The sequence below is a fragment of the Centruroides sculpturatus genome, unplaced genomic scaffold (genome assembly GCF_000671375.1).
Source record: "Centruroides sculpturatus isolate CEXI.00-Female unplaced genomic scaffold, Cexi_2.0 scaffold310, whole genome shotgun sequence".
Taxonomy (NCBI): Eukaryota; Metazoa; Arthropoda; class Arachnida; order Scorpiones; family Buthidae; genus Centruroides; species Centruroides sculpturatus.
The window spans coordinates 680942-698043 of record NW_019386000.1 but is presented as its reverse complement, the minus strand read 5'-3'; the positions used below and the strand labels follow the sequence as shown (position 1 = coordinate 698043).

Below are 17102 nucleotides of genomic sequence, written 5' to 3'. Positions count from 1 at the left end.
TAATTAATTAATTAATTGTTTGATAAAATACCGATTGTGGTGCATGTGTCCCGTTCTAGAACTTAGAAATACATATATATAAATATTATTATATTATAATATATATTAGTACAGTACGGTAATAATAATAAAAAAATAATTAGAAATACATGTTAATCTACGTTATTAAAGTTCGGTGTCGACAGAAATTAAGTTAATCCAAGATGACGATGCCTGAAATACAGATCCCATTTGTGCTTTTAATGCGGAAACGACTTTTTTAGGGTTCCGTATTACCCACAAATTCAAACCATGTAACAGTGTTTGTAAAAGTTTAAAAGAGGCATTGAGTACGGTAAGGTACAAGAACATGGCCGAAGAAAGCTGCAAAATTTTATCAGGTGCACAAAACAACTTTCCTAATATTCTCTTCGCAAGCAGACATTCAGCTGGTAGGTTCCTAAACTAGTGATTCCTAAAGTTTTTCGATCCACCTCCGCCTGTAATCCATAAAGTTATACCCAACGCCCCAAACCCATTTCTTTTATGAGAAAGGCTTGGAAATATTGTTATAGAAACTTATTTTATGAAACTTCCACTTTGTTTCCTTACTATAATTGTTCTCCAAATCTGAAAAATATTAAGGGCGATTTCCCTTCACACGCGTTTTAAAAGAAAGAGCTTGTCAGTGACCCCTACGGTCACCCAACCTCCACTACCCCTGCCGCCTACTTTCTTCTTTTCACTTTTCTAGATTTACCAGTTCTAATTGGAGAAGCTCTGCGTTTAAAAATGAGGTCACCCTGACACAGGGCACGTCCCTAGAATACTTATTGCCCGTGTAGAAGAGAGACAGTGTAGCCGTTAAAATTCCTAAACTTCCGACGCACATAGAGGAAAAAAGGGAAAGAAATTCAAAAACAAAGGAAAATATCGCCAATTTAAAAAAATAATTGTGAAAACATTAACAGGTATATTATATTTAATTTATTATGTACACACACTCTTTCTCTATCTCCATTCGATAGGAAAATTCGATATTAGGATAAACCAGCAACGAGTTGCACAACTTTCTCGGAAACATGTAAAATTTTGATAATTTTAAGGGTATGGATGAGTTTTATATAAAAAATTAGAATTGCTAATAACGAGTACAATCGTCATTAAGTCCCGACCCCAATGCAGATACAGTACATACGATCCCCATTAGCTCTCAACCCCGTCGATATTCAATTATCGAAATTTAATAGCATGAATGCACCTAATGGAAGAAATAAAATCGAGGGAGAAGTGGATAAATAAAATAGCTGAAGACTTAAGTAAAATGATTGACGATGTAACAACGGTATTTTCCAGATGAGATGGCTTCTAAGAACCATATTTGTTTACCATATATCACGTGGGTTTCGTTGCTACAAACTAACACGTGAGTTGGTGACGTGCTACCCTTGGACTTTCTTCTATTATTAACCTTGAGTGTGTTTGCTATTCTTACTGCTACAACACGAACAATAGCACCGAGTGAGTTTATTTCTCTGTCTTTGTTACTCGCTCTAAAATTTGAGTAAAATTAATATGAATATTTACTAATTGATCTTGATTGATGATATATATTCAACTAGGGCAGGTTAGTGTTTCCTATTATATGAATTTTATTTATTTCTTTAAACGAATGTAAATTCAAACTCGAACGTTTTAAAATCTTTCATTAAAAACAGATTGTTGACATACGAGAATATCCTAAATTGAAAAATGAAGATAAAATTAGAGCCAGAAAATGAATATTTAGAATTTACATTTAACCGAGGTGATGAAAAGTTTCAAGTTTTAAAGAATTGCAAGAAAGAATTTAATACGGATAACAAAAAGTTCTGTAGAAGAATTAAATCAGAATCTTCAGAATATAAAAATATACAGGTGAGTAAAATGTACTTTTGTATACGACTCTAGTGTTGTTTCAAAGCGTCACTTGGAAACTTTCTACGTTTACATTACTCCTTCCAAAATTTTAAAATAAACTTTGTCTAATTAAATTCATGACTACGAGGGAAAATGTTGCGATTTTAATGAAAGAAAAGTCAGCCGAACCCCAAAGAATTCATCATGTCTACATATAAAAACTGTCAAACGGACATTAATTAATGAGACAGTTGTCTTCAGTTGCCTTTATTACGCTAATTGATTTACATTTATTTAATTTTCGTTACTATTTATTGGTTATTATTTGCAGCAGTTACCCGACTTCATTTGTGGTAATAACTAGGCTAATATTTTTAAATTTTAGACCTGTAGATTCCCTCTGTAGACAGTCTTCTCGTCTGTCTTTTTTTATTCCCGAAAACAAAGTTATGTAGATGAAAATCGAAAACTTATGAATCGGAGGGCCGATTAACCGTAGTCACGTAATTTTTAAATAAAAATATGATTAAAAATTGTAGCTAATATTAACGATTTTTAAACCTGAATAACTATGAATAATTATAAATAATAGAATTGATTAATTAAATAATACAGTTGAGTTGATTATTCTTTATCCAATTGAAATTATTAAAAGACACATATCAACAGTGGCGCGTTATAAGTTAATGGGACCAGGGCAAATTTCAATTATTTGACCCTTCAGGAAGTGAAGGGGAAGGAAGGGGTTGATCTTTAGTAAACGTTCGTTTATTTCATTAAATTTTGTACTGTTTATGCATTTTATTGTATGTCTTGTTTCTATTTATTGTATTTATCCTTCGTAAAGTTATGAAGGTTTTTAAAAAGGGTCGAGTCTTGTTGGACGTTTGAAGAAAAAGAGGGGGTTACGGAAACTTGGAGAAACTGGAACAATGGGAAAGGGAAAGTAAAAATGTGAAAAAAATGCAAGGGTAATTTATGGACAGCTCCAAAATATCACATTCATTGTAAGTCAGAGCTGAACTTATTCTAATTACAAATAACAAAAATATCATTAAATAGTTAATAAGAACGAGTCGAAATAGATATTTTGTATGTTTTATATCATATGAATCGGGTAAGAGACTAATTTAATTATAATTTATTAAAATTTTTGTATTTTGAAGCTTTTGAGTGAAGAAGTGTAATTTTAATAGAAAAAGAATTCAATATTTTATATCTAGAGAGAGTGAGATTATGGATTTTGACGTTTAATAAATTAGAAATTGTCATTTTGACCTATTCATTTGGAATGAGGATGCTCCAAATTTTAATCAAGTAAATTAATTTTTAGAATAAAACAATAACAGGTAATGCAGATGAAATATAATTATTTCGAAGGAATTTATCGATCAAACGAAATTTTATATTTCTGTTTAAATATTTTTTTATTTATTTTTTTGTAAAATTATACTTGTGTGATTTTGTAACATAATTTTTGTATCGTTTCAGATAAGTACTTATGAAAATTTAAATTCAAGAAATAACAGAAATAATTCCAATATTTGGAGTAATTCTGATTTTAATAGTGAAATAGGTAAGAGGCTTTGTACTTTTAAGGGTGCGACTATGCAGACGCGAGCGAGCGAGAATATGTGGCGAGAAGAGGCGAGACGCGATAAATATCAAAACCTGTCAGATATGTGCGAGAACGAGAAATTCGCTCTCGCCAGCGTTATTTTTCGCTTCTCGTTTGTGCATGGTTTTCCTTTGCGAAAATTAAATCGCAAGCAACCTCTCGCTCGCTCTAAATTCGGGTCTGCACAGTCGCACCCTAACACTATAAAAATATGTTTCTAGTTATTAGAAGAACAGTTAAAGCGTAAATATAAATAAATTTATATTTATATAAATGTGAGCCCGCAGTGTTAAAAATTAGTTTTTTCGAAAGTTGATTGTAAACATCCGCCGACAGAAAAAACTCTCCGTGCAGAGTATCGGATCGGATGTCATCGTTAGTATCAACAATCCAGTGAGAAAGTTGACACTTAGGTGTCAAAGAATGCAAGTCATCGTCAACATAGGACGATCTCGTGACTTTTTTCCCACTATAATGCTATAAAAGCGACAGCCACCGGAAGCTCGAGGCAATCGTCACAGGAAGTTATTCTTGAGCTAGTGTCCATTTTAGTCTTCCGTTCGATCAAGTCTGAGAAGACGACGATAGAAAACATTGAAAACTTTCACTACTTCTATAACCGAACTGATCGTCGCATATAACTCTCCATCCACACATAGAGGCTATTATGAACGGCCTGAGAACTCTCTCTCTCTCCGGCAATAGGCATGGCTGCTATAGAGTAGCTCAGTTATAATTACGAATTAATCTAAACGCATTTAGCCCTATATTACCTATATATATTTATAAATGTGTTCAGCTTTATATAGCCTCTTATATTTTATAGTTAGTTATATTCATTAAACCTTTATTTTGTTATGTTAACCTGTCATCTGTTTTATTCGGAGACCCAAACACCTGTCAACTTACCATTCGACCTTCCCATTCGCTTTTGCCCTCCTATCGCCACCCGACGACACCGAGGTCGGGTTTTAACAACCCGTACCGATTAAGTGGTTAACAGGGCATACCCCCTATAGCCTCCCGCTTATCTCACGTAAATATTAAGTTAATAGCCGTAACCGAATGGTCGGCATCAAGTCGGCGATGCGTACGTCAGGAGAGTAAGACCGAGTATAGGCATCTTCAGTTAGTTTTGGTCTGAATCTAGAAACTATTATTCATGACCCATCATCTCATTTTACTTTATCTTTGATCATAAATTCGTCATCAAAATGTTTAATATACACAACACTGTTTTTAGAAAGAGAAAAGTCATTACGTGGTATAGCTTTAATTCACTTATTAATCATTTCTGGACTTTAGCGAAAAGAAAAACTGCTGTATACTCTGTAGATGAGTAATTGAATTTACTGCCAGTCACACAGCTGCTTTCAGGCATCTATTAAGTAAATATCTATATTTAAATTCTTTTCACTTATAATGTAGAACAGTGGTTCCCAATCTTTTTTCATTAGCGTACCCCGTGACATGTCGTATTTCCAGACTGTACCCCTCATTTAATGTTAATTTTACATATTGTAACTTTAAATTGAAGAAAAAAACTTTAAATGAAAATATGTATAATAAAGTTGTGATTGTTGCAAGGAACATATTTTACCTAATGATTTTTTAATATTATTAGTTTGTGATACATAATATATTATTTTTTCTGCCATAATAACTAACTTTTTTCTGTACCCCTAAACAACCTATCGCGTATTCCTAGGGGTACGCGTACCACAGGTTGGGAATCGCTATATTAGAGCAATAATGAAGCTCCCGTTATCAATAAAAAAAATCTTAACAGCGATTGACTAAGATTTTTAATTGCTCTACATCCATTCTTGGCATATCTACGATGCTATTTACTAAGGATTATGGATGTTATTTTGTAACTTTCATTATCATGCAGTTATAGAACTAAGACAGAATTGGAACAGGGTTAAATCATAAGATAAATATACATACGAGCATGAAAAATAGGGCTTTCATACAAACAAGACTGATCAAATATCATCAGTATTAAAAAAGATTTTTTTTTTTTACAAAAATCAAGCATATTAATTCTAAAAGAACGTTTAATTGAGTTTAATTGAATTAAATAAAATCTTTTATAAAAAGATTATTTTATAAAGAAGCATTTTCATTGACATTGTCATTGACATTGCTCAAGGTGACCTGATTCATTATTATCTCTTGCGTAAGTTTTTAAAAGGAGATGGACAAGTTACTTGTTGATCTATATTTATTTTTCACAACATTAAAAAATGCTATAAATTAACGAATAAAATTTATTATTTTTCACAAAATTAGAAAGGAAAAAATAAAATAAAACAAGAGTAAGTAACGGAAATTCGCGGAAGGCCTTCAATCGAGACGAATTTCTACGAAGAAAGTCTCGACTTTTATATATCATCGTGGCATTTGTGAAAAGTCCAGATTTAATTCATGCAGATTGGAATAAATTCATTTAAAGAATATGATCGATAGATATTCACGAGTTACATTATTTAAATAGAAATTTCCGTTATTCATTTACTTGTTATGTAATGAGGTCCGAATAAAGTGGTTTAACTTTATGTTGTTGGCCTGGTAAATAGTCTCCGATATAAATGTTAATTGGTTGAATACGATATAAATTGGTTGAAGATTCAAAGTGTAGAAATCTAAGAATTGTCTGTTCTTTCGCATAATAGGAACTATACCTTTTACGCAATGTGACCTTACTCTTAAATGTTGCATAGTGATGAGTATAAATATAACGTGACTATTTATGAATCGTTTTAAATTAAAAGGATTTTTCCTGTCTTTGTTTTTAATGTCATTTGCTTTACATATTAAATATATCCATCTAAAAAAAAAAAAGGGATAATTTTCTTCTTGAATTGTTCCCAATGCGTTAATGACAATTCGTTGACACATTTTTTTTTCTATAAATTCGCACATTTTTCTTAACGTTTACACGTGCGATTATTAAATATTTAACTTAGAAAAAATGATAATAATTTCGTTCCATAATTTCCAAGTGTTTTGAAATTAATAAGCCTACATTTATACATAATTAATGTTTATTTTTATCTTGGTTGAAAAGTAGATCAAGATTATAAATTATATTTTTTGATTGTAATTGCATTTTAAGCCAATCTTAATGGCTTAAATTTTACAAAATTTGATATAAAGTAGAACAATTTACTCGACTTTAAATAGAAAGATGAGGCAATTTATTCATGACTTTTTAAATCTTGCAATAAAGTTAAAAATTTTTTTAAAATAATACACAGAGAAATATTGATTTTGCATTAAAATTTCTATCCATGAGTTATTTGTTATGTTTATTACACAAACCATTTATTAATCTTGCCAAATAAAAACATGTAGAATGTCCATTGAACCTAATTTTGGAGTAATCGCATTAGCCTCAATTCGTATGAAAGTGGAAGGTAATCAAATTTGCATGTTGTGAAAGAGTTATAATGCATTTACAGAAATTAATCTTTAAAAATGTTAATCTTTTATGATTAATTTTAAAGAATAAAATTGAACTTCTAATTCCAAGATTGATAACAACAGTTTATAAGTTATAGAATCAATATGAAGTAAGATATTGAAGTTATCTGAGACCTTAAGAACATGTATAGAAAAGATGTAAATTGAAATTTCTTATGATAAACAGTAAAATAAATCTATTTTTATTAATATTTTTATAAAAATAATAAAAATGCATGAATAAATGTAATAAAAACATACTTTTTTTCACTGTTTATCATATGAAATTTTAATTTATATAATTTTGGAGCTCCTGTGTATGATTCAGGAATTAGATCAAATAGGGTCTTGCTAACCCCTCTCTATCCTTATATATAAATTCAGAATGATGTTTAGTTTCTAGAATTATAAATACTTAAAATTTAGTCATCAAATTTTTGTGTTATTTTATAAAATTATAGTGAAAATAATTAGTTATACATTTCACAAAATATTAAAATTTTATATTAATCTATTATATTTTGAGAAATGAATTATCATAAATGACAAAATAAATTTTTATTTAATATTTGTGACTTTTTTCTATTAAAATTCTCATATAAGTAACATCTTTTTTTTTCCTATTAAATGAATGAAAAACATTAGAGTTAGACTTTCAAAAAATTTCTGTTAAATGATAATTTTTACTTTAAAAAATATGAAAAATCTAATTTTTTATAATATAATTATTCAGAAAATAATAAATGTTATACTCAAAAATAAATCTGTTTTTTTTTTCTTATTAAATTTAGTACAAAAAAAGTAATACCAATAACGTGAGCTGTATCTAGTTCATTAAAAATAAAGCAATACATATGTTAAAACATAAAATAAAAATAAAATTTTGATAAAAATTCTTTATATGTTATAAAATTTAAGTTATGAAATTTCAAGATATATATATTTATTCTTTTAACTAAATTATGCCACCATTGTGCTTTGTAAAAATGCAATTTATTCCAATTCTTTCAGACCTNAAAAACTGAATTGCGCATCGTAAAATTGAAGAAAAATTAGACAGGTAATAATTTTTTCAGATTTTTCACACAATAAGAATTTTTACACGAACTAATTAAAAATCGATTAGTACCTAATCGGCACTAGGCGCGTGCCGAAGGGTTAAGCTATAAAATTATATAAATAATGAATATAAATATAATATAATAAATATAAATAAATATAATAAAATGAAAATAATAATTAATGATATAATATAAAGAAAACCTTTTAAGTGGATAACGAATATTGTGTTTTAATTTAAAGTAAATTAAGTAATTATTGTATTTAACATTTAAATTTCAGTTAATGAGAAAGAAGTGAGTGAAGAATACGATATTCAGCACAATTCAGAAAGACAAAAGTGTAATGCAAACAAGACGAAATTCGTCCCTTCAATTAGAAAATACAACAGCAAAATCCAAGGAAAGATTAAAAAAAAATATTTCAGAGTAACTCTTTCATCTCACTCGAAACAAAATCACAAATGTGATTTATGTAAACAGACTTTTGTAAACAAGGAAATACTACAAGCGCATTTGAACTTTCATATCGGAAAAAAACCATTTTGCTGCACAACCTGCAATCAGAAATTTTCCTGGCAATTTCTATTGAAAAGACACACGAAAGAACACAACAGTACAAAACAAAGCGAAATTGATCATAGTAAACTTCGTTTGCCATCATCATCAAATGAACGTAAAGTATCTAAGAGGAAACACTTTCGATGTGACATCTGCGATAAGCTACTTATATCAAAGGGCAATTTAGAGAGGCATAACAAAACACATCACCAAGTATCTCATTGTTGTAAGATATGTAAAAAAGAATTTCAAACGAGATCTTCATTGAGACAACACCAACAAACTCATAGTGAAGATCGACCTTTCAAATGCGATATATGTAAAAAGGGCTTTAAAACAAATGGCCAGTTAAAAAGGCATCGTGAAACTCACAGTGATCAATGTAAGTATTCTTGCCAGATGTGTAACAAAAGTTTTAAAACAAAATGCTCTTTGACAAATCATAAAATCACTCATAATAGAGACTTAAATCATTCATGTCAGATTTGTAACAAAAGTTTTAAATCACAGGTGCATTTAAGAGAGCACGTTGTAATACATACCGATGAACACAAGTACTGTTGTCAGATATGTAACAAGCATTTTAAAACAAAACGCTATTTGAGACGACATGAAAGAACTCACAAAGATAGAAGTGATAAGTATTTTTGTAACTTATGTAAAACAGCATTTAAATCCAGATTTAGTTTCGTTAAACATCGTTTTGTTCAACATCAAAATATGTTTGTTTGCTGTTATTGTAATAAGTCATTCAAAACTAAAAATATGCTGACAGCGCATTCGAAAACTCATATTAAAAAATGTAATATCTGTAAAAAGGAGTTATTGTCTAAAACCTCTTTAATCATTCATCAGAGAATTCATCTTGACATAAAACCGTATCTTTGTAAGGTGTGTAACAGACGTTTTATATCAAATTCTGAGTTGAAACGTCACCAAAATTCTCACAATAAAGACAGTTTTCGTTTCTTTTGTGAGGTATGTAAGAAGGGTTTTTACGATAAATCTAGCCTGTATAGGCACCGACCTGTTCATGAAAAAAAGGAGCATCTTTGCATCCATTGTAAAGGCAGATTTAAAACAGAAATTAAACTGAAACTGCATTTACAATTTTCTTGTTCAGAAATACACCCCAAACAATTACCTTACCAATGTAATATCTGTAAACGGACTTACGTAAATAGTTATGATTTGGAGCAACATCTACTTGCTTACAAGGATCAAATACACTTCTGTTGCGACGTTTGTAAGATGAAATTTACGTCGAAAATCGAATTTCAAACTCATCAAAAGACAGCTCATCCACAAGGAGGAAAGTATAAATGCGAAATTTGCAGTAAGACATTTCGGACACAGACTTATTTAAATAGACATATGAAAATAAATACCGATTCAGGCGTTAAAAAATGTGATGTTTGTGATAAGAAATTTTGTTCGTTTATTACTTTAAAACTTCACGTGCAAAGCCATCTTTTAGAATAGAATTTTATGTGTGAAATACATAGTTTTTTACTAATATACGAAATATATTATACAGGGCAATAGGTTGAAATATTTAGATTTTTCTGATTGCTTCTACCGCTATTTTGTTGGTAATAATTGCCTGCAATTTGAAAAAACTGTTGATCTATTTTGCACTGTTTTTCTGAATGTCTGTATTTGCTTAATCTCGAAGACCGAATAAGATAGATAGAAGTGGTGACAAGATAGGCCCAGATTAACCAGTGGACAGTTTCAGATTGCAACGGAAGCAGGTTATTTTAATTAACAGTTTCTACTGAAAATAGTTAGCTACAAGACGGCACGACTGTATTGCTCGCAAGAAAGTACACGGGTAATCCCCCTACTAATTTGAAATGAAAAAATAGCATCTTTAAAATAAAATAAATTAAAAATACGATTAAAAATGCAGCACAGCGTAGTGATGATGTTTGCAGTTAAAAGTTTTTTTACATGTAAAAAGCCATGAAAGATATGTTCTTTGTACGTTATCTTGTTTGTAATTTGTGTTAAAAATTTATTTTAATTAAGAAAAACCAGCAATTTTTATTATGACATTCCCACAATGATGGGCTGCAGTTTTTACTCATATTTTTAATTTATTTTCTTCAATTTATTTATATGGTCTCTTCTTGAAATTAGTAATGTGTTGCTTCTGTACACCATACTTTTCGTTTAACAATAGAGTCGTGCCGATCGTCTATCTAACCCCTTTCACGAGAAAACTTAAAATAAGGTATAATATCTTCCGGTTTACATCAGAAGTTCTTACGTACTTAATCATGGTCTTCGGACTGTACGGTTTCCTCGTCTGATATGGTTTTTCGGATTTCATCCATCCATTTCTGTTCTCGAGATTAACAAAAAAGCAATACTGACAGACAGCGGGAATTTTCAGATCTACAGATTTTTAAGATTGCAGCCCAACAAGATATTCAAAATAGAATCAATCAGTTATTGTAATAACAAATGTTGAATTCTTTATGAAATCAATTTTTAAACGTTCTAAGATGTTTTTTGTGACTTGTTTGTTTCTTTGTAATTATTAATCAAAAATAAATAACTTTCGAATGATTACTTAATGTGTATTTAATTTAGACAAAAGATCGACCTGTAACTGGAAACATACAATGTGAAAATTCACAGTGTTTAGTGCATGGGCGAGGGAAGCAAGGTGTCTGTCTAACACGGGCAAACTTAATACGTATTTGTAGTTGTTTGGTTTACTACTAACTTCGGAGAAAAATAATTCGAAATACAGTGGAACCTCGGTATACGANAAATTTACAACAACCATGTCGCGACCTTTGAGGTATATTAATGATATGACGAAAGAGGCATTTGACATTGACCACTATCTGCACCCTCGGGATTTGGCAGCTCGCGTGCATGCACCTACCAGGACCGTCTCTGATTCCATTCATTAAAGAGACCTTAATTACAGCTGGTCGGATACTTGACTCGTAGACTGGACACTCATAGCTGGACCACCGAGTACTTCTTTCAGGCTCCTGTCCGTTCTCTTAGGTCCAGCTCTCTAACTTTGGCATAACTTTTAATTGTGCAGCCTGTACTGCACTTAATCCACAAAACTTTCGTTCATTAGTAACTTTATCGTTAATATAGGCCTAACTATTAGACAGCGGGTCCTCTCCCCTACAAGAAGGGGAACCCACTAGCGCGTTCACTAGACTACAGATCAAGTAGATCTATAACCTTTTCCATCAATTCCTTCAGTTTCTTTAAGTTTCCTTTACTAGCTGCTAGCGCTCGAAGTACAGTACTTGTTCAGGCGGCTTGGACCCGTCGACCTGGTCAGCCCCTCGGCAGAAATCTTTAGTTAGCAGACAGTCAAGTACAGTACATAGTGTCTCGCGTCGACGCGACACCCACAGGAGCAGCTACTATCTCCTTGTCTAAACTTGGACTTGAAGTGGGAAAACTTTCCATGGTTGGTCATTATTTGCGTCGTTAGCCAGTTACAACACACCGGAGTGAGGCCAACTTCAGGCACGAAGGAGTAGATTGACCTAGCTACTGTACTTTGAGTCCAGCTGTCTTGCCAGTTTGACATCGATCGTTGCAGTAGAGTACCTTTTATGTATGTAGTCGAGAGTTCCACCATACTCGTTACAGAATGGACCCTAGACCATCACTGACACGCAATTAATTGATTGACCCTGGAAATCGGCTTCTTACAGAAACATAGCTTCCCTATCATCAAATGTCAAGGCACGCTACTGAATTCTTTTGTATCTTTTCGCCCTTAGACTTATAATTTCTAATACGTTGTACATAAAGTATTCCTGCCAAATTTGAAAATTTATAGTTGATGTAATTTAAGAACTACTATAAATTTTCGTTTTTATTTATAATAAACCAGACGTAGACGGCCAATAAAAAAGTTCTGGAAGTTTGAATGAGGGAAAAAGGTCGAAGTTCATTTTAATGTTTTGCATATTATCATGATTATTCACAAGATTTTTGCATGCATTATTGTTTTTTACACTTCGCTTCGAAGCGCAAAGATTATTTTTACCAACGAGAAACTTTTCTTTTAACAATAGACTTATGCCGGCCATCTATTTACTACTTTTAAAAGTAAATATTTTAATTGAAATAACGTGACTTCTGGTTTGCATCGGAAGATCTTATATAGTTAATCCGGGCCTCCTGCCATTACATCTGGTCTCAGAATTTATCTATCTAACTCTCTTCTCGAGAAATATAGAAAGACAGACGACAAACAAATAGACGACAGTGAGAATTTATAAGATAACAAATTTTTTCAAATTTCATCCCAAACATTTACGACGAAGACAACAGGAGGTCAGTCAAGTGTTATGACACGTAACTATTATAAGGCCTCTTTCTTTTTGGTATTAAATTTTTGTTAGTTAAAAGTCGACGAGCGAAGATATAAAGCGTTTTGACATTTTAAATTATTAGAACTTGAATCAGTTTTATTTATTTATCTGTTATTTAATTGTTTGCTTAGAATTTTTAAAACAAAATCACTTTGTAAATTCCAATACAGATTGTAAGAAAAAGGAAATAAAAGAGGAGAAATATGACATTAAACTAGGCATAAAATCAGAATGTAAGGTTGTTTTAAAAAGATTGAATTTTAAAGTAAAAACTGAAGATTGTAAACGAGTTCATCTCCCATATAAATACGAAGATTTAAAGGTAAGTGAGACAAACTTTCATATATTTTACAGGTATTTTAAGTAAAATTTGTTATTACTTTTTGTTTATTATTAAAAGGAAAAGCAAATATAAACAATTTTATACAATTATACTGTAAATTTAGGTTATTTTCTATTAAACAACGGTGTTAATTTTATGGTTTAATTCACTTTTCTTTTTTCACGATAAAAGTAATTTTGTTTCATGTTTTACTGCTTATATGGTTTCCATTAGCTTTACTAACATTATATCACGATTTCAGTTCGTTCCATTACCGATAAATCGGTTCCCACTGTTTATCAAGCTATGCACGTATAGTCTAAAATGTACTTTTTATCGCGTTGCACGTGTATAGTCTTGAATGGAGTTCTTGTATTGCCATACAAGGAATATCCCAGATTAGAACAATTACACTTCATCCCAAATCTGCACTGGCAAATTCATACGTCACTAGGCTCAACGGATTTTAACATGAAACCCCAAATACAGTGGTACCTCAAGATACGAACGCCCCAGCATACGAAATTTTCAGGATACGACACGAAATTCGAACATATTTTTGCTCCACAATACGAACAAAAACTCACCATACGACGTTACATTAGTTCGCAGCGCCATTTTTTATTCACTTCTGTTCATTGGTCCGCGTGTTTGCTTCGTCGTGGAAGGATCTCGCTCGATGAAGGAAATCTTGAGGTATTATCAGAAAGTGAGTGATTTTATTGAAAAGAAACATCCCGAAAAGGTTTACACTGGCCGTATTGCCGCTCGGAGTAATCGCATTTGCCTAAGCCATTTTATAACCATTTTAAAAAGTAGGCAAAGCCAAACCTCTTTGGATAGATATTTAACCAAGTCACCTCTATCCAGTGAAAGCGCTGGTGAAAGTGAAGGAAATAAAACAAAAAGCAGTGAATAAAAATTAAAACAAAAAATATAAAACAACACTAATTTTTTTAATCTTTTCTAACTTATTTTTAAGTTATTGTTACATTATGTTATGTAGGCTAGATTTTAGTATCATTTCCATTCTTCCCCTCCTCCGCCACCAGTTTACACCGCCACCTTCGTCTATTATCAAAAGTAAAGTGCAAATAAAACTATATACTTTTTAAATTAATTATTATTCTATTATGGTTATTTATACATTTACAACTACAAAACGCATTTTTCAGTGTTTTCTTTACTATATTTATTATTTTTTAATGTACTACTTAGCTTTAATTTGAGTGTTTTTTCGTTGGAACGAATTATTTCGTTTTACATGTAATCGTATGGGGAAAAATGATTCACGTTACGACATTTTCATGATACGATCTAAGTTTCGGAACGAATTAATTTCGTATCCTGAGGTACCACTGTATTTATTTGCGGAACCCTAGGGTTCGGCGGAACACAAGTTGAGAACCCCTGGTCTAATATGTTGCCCAGTAGATGAAATCACTACACACTGTTGATTGTGGGTTTGTGGATGGCCAAGTGGTGTTTTCGATTTTCTTCACGTTTCTAGCACCAAAATAGATGCCAGTTTCCCTTATGAAGAACTCCTAGGATGATTCCCCCTTTAGCAGATTGCTCACATGTCGCATTGCCGTATACAACCGTAATCCAAACAAAAAAAAAAATAAATAATTTACAATACATGTAAGAAATAATTTAGTTTTAAGGCAATTATCTAATACATAACAACACATTTATGATATACATAATTATTTTAATGTATAACGTTTTTTTGGTCTTATTTCTATATTCTTTAGCCTGTCAAGAACGAATTCTTCATTCCCGACGGAAATTCTAACAGGAAAGAACAGAACATACAAAGTAAGTAACACGTTACAAGTTTATTTGTTAAATGTTCGTTTTAAGATCACAATTTTACATATAATATTATCGCTTTGCGACATTTATAATTTCGGTGGAGCCATGGTCGATATTTAACAACAATTTAATAGTATCAATCTCTTTAATAAGTAAACCTTACTGAAAACCTGGATATGTCGGGCCTTGTCCTTCACTACCCAGCCGCTTCATTCTGGGTCTGGCTGACTTTATAGTAGGCTTGCTAAAAGAGGCACTCTTAGTGCCCACACGGCGGAAAAATTTAGAAGAAAAAATGTAGCACCTAGCAATTGCCTGCATGGAATATATTAGTGTTTTCCCCTCGTACATTATAATTTTCCTGTTAGTAATACAATGGTAAGACAGATAGATAAGGGAAGACAGTGGGAATTTATGTCTATAATTTTTCCGTAAACGAAATATTTACGAGAACACACTTCCGCATAGATTATACAATCTGTTAACAAAATTTTTAAAAATTTATTTACATAATAACCATTATTCTAGCACATTTACATATTTTTTTATTATTTAAACAAGTCATACGAAGTCTTTCGTACGATAAGGCTAAAAACTTCGATCACTTGCGGTGCCATCCAACCCATACAAAACGGATCACTTCTCAAATATTAATAGTAGGCCGGTGTTAATGAGTAGTCGTTGAGCATCCTCTCTTCCGGTAGGTTTGGTCGAATTAACTTCGACTCCTTTCTGCAAGAACTTCTCTCTCTATCGGACCAGCTGTATGGTGGCATTCGAATAAGAAAATTATATTATATAAGGTTACCGGGCTGCAAAAAATTTAATTTAAAGTTGTTTTCGAGGATGCTGTGTTTAAATATTTTGTCTATTTTTCGAGAAATTTAATTGATTGGCAGATTACCGTTTGATATTCAACTGTGAATGACACAATTTCTTTGAGTTAACATTAAGAAAAAATATGATATCTTATAAACTAAAAATATATTTTAAACATTTTGAGTACTTTGTGCCATTTCGTACCATCCGAGTATGGCGATAAACGTCACATTGGTAGGCTGAAATAACCAATCCCTTTATATGATTTTCGTTTTAATGTTTGTAATATTATAGTATTTGATTTATATAACTACAGTGGTTTATGATTTATCATATCAAGTTACCAATCTAATACATTTTTAAAATTATTTATTCGTTTATTGTACACAATTTAAAGAATTTTTAAAATGTCTTAGAGTGGCCACGCTAAGACATTTTAAATTTTACTTTTTGGTTTAAATCTGCCTATACAATGGCTGCCCAATAAAATTTTTACATTTTTTAACCGAAAGGACCTCAGCCCAAAAATGTCAAAATTTTGGGCGGTCATATTCTTGAACGATCGCCATGTTATGTGTACCAATCAGGAAAGTAAGTGTACATAATGAAGGAATATTGGTCTTTTTTCATTAATCACAACAATTATTACAAAAATTTATCACAGGTATTAAATCATGACATTTATTTCAAATTTCAATAAAGGCTCAATTCAGCAGCAAAGTAACACAATTTATTATCAGAAACAAAACGTAAGCTATTTTATATTACAGTATATCATTAATTATTAACCTTTCGGCACGCGCGTGCTCCGTCAAATAAAAATTACGCGCGCTCGGTCAATTAGGCACCAAATTAAAAAATTAATTAATAAAAATTTAGCGTCGTAAAACGAGTATTTTTACTTTAATCCAGTTTTACGATATGTTTGTAGTCGAATTTAGTCAAAAAACTTTAATTTTGTTATAATTCTGTTGATGATTTTAATTTTTTAATATTAGAAGGTAATTAGCATAAATTACATAGTGTTGTGTTTCATCTTCGCTCCCGTTCAAGTTTATAGGCCCAGATACGCGCTGATGTTTGTTTTTACTTTTACTGGTGTTTCCGCTTTTATTTCATCTTCGTCCGTTTTGGTTACTGACGATGGGGAGACGGGCGTCACGTGATCGCTTACCTCACTTTTTACCACAGAA

At 31.4% G+C, this 17102-nt stretch overlaps 1 protein-coding gene across 3 annotated transcripts in view; it reads left to right on the top strand.

The window, feature by feature from the left end:
- Positions 1–1343: 1343 nt before the first annotated feature.
- LOC111613035 (zinc finger protein 431-like) overlaps positions 1344–17102 on the top strand; it is a 19941-nt gene continuing 4182 nt past the window's right edge. For 2 of the 3 annotated variants that reach the window (XM_023354335.1, XM_023354338.1), the window contains exons 1-5: positions 1344–1606; positions 1698–1896; positions 3370–3454; positions 13121–13272; positions 15030–15093. In XM_023354335.1, the coding sequence (XP_023210103.1) occupies positions 1732–1896; positions 3370–3454; positions 13121–13272; positions 15030–15093 (466 nt within the window). In that variant the 5' untranslated portion in view covers positions 1344–1606; positions 1698–1731. The remainder of the gene's footprint in view (positions 1607–1697; positions 1897–3369; positions 3455–13120; positions 13273–15029; positions 15094–17102) is intronic. The other variant, XM_023354336.1, reaches the window with a different exon arrangement.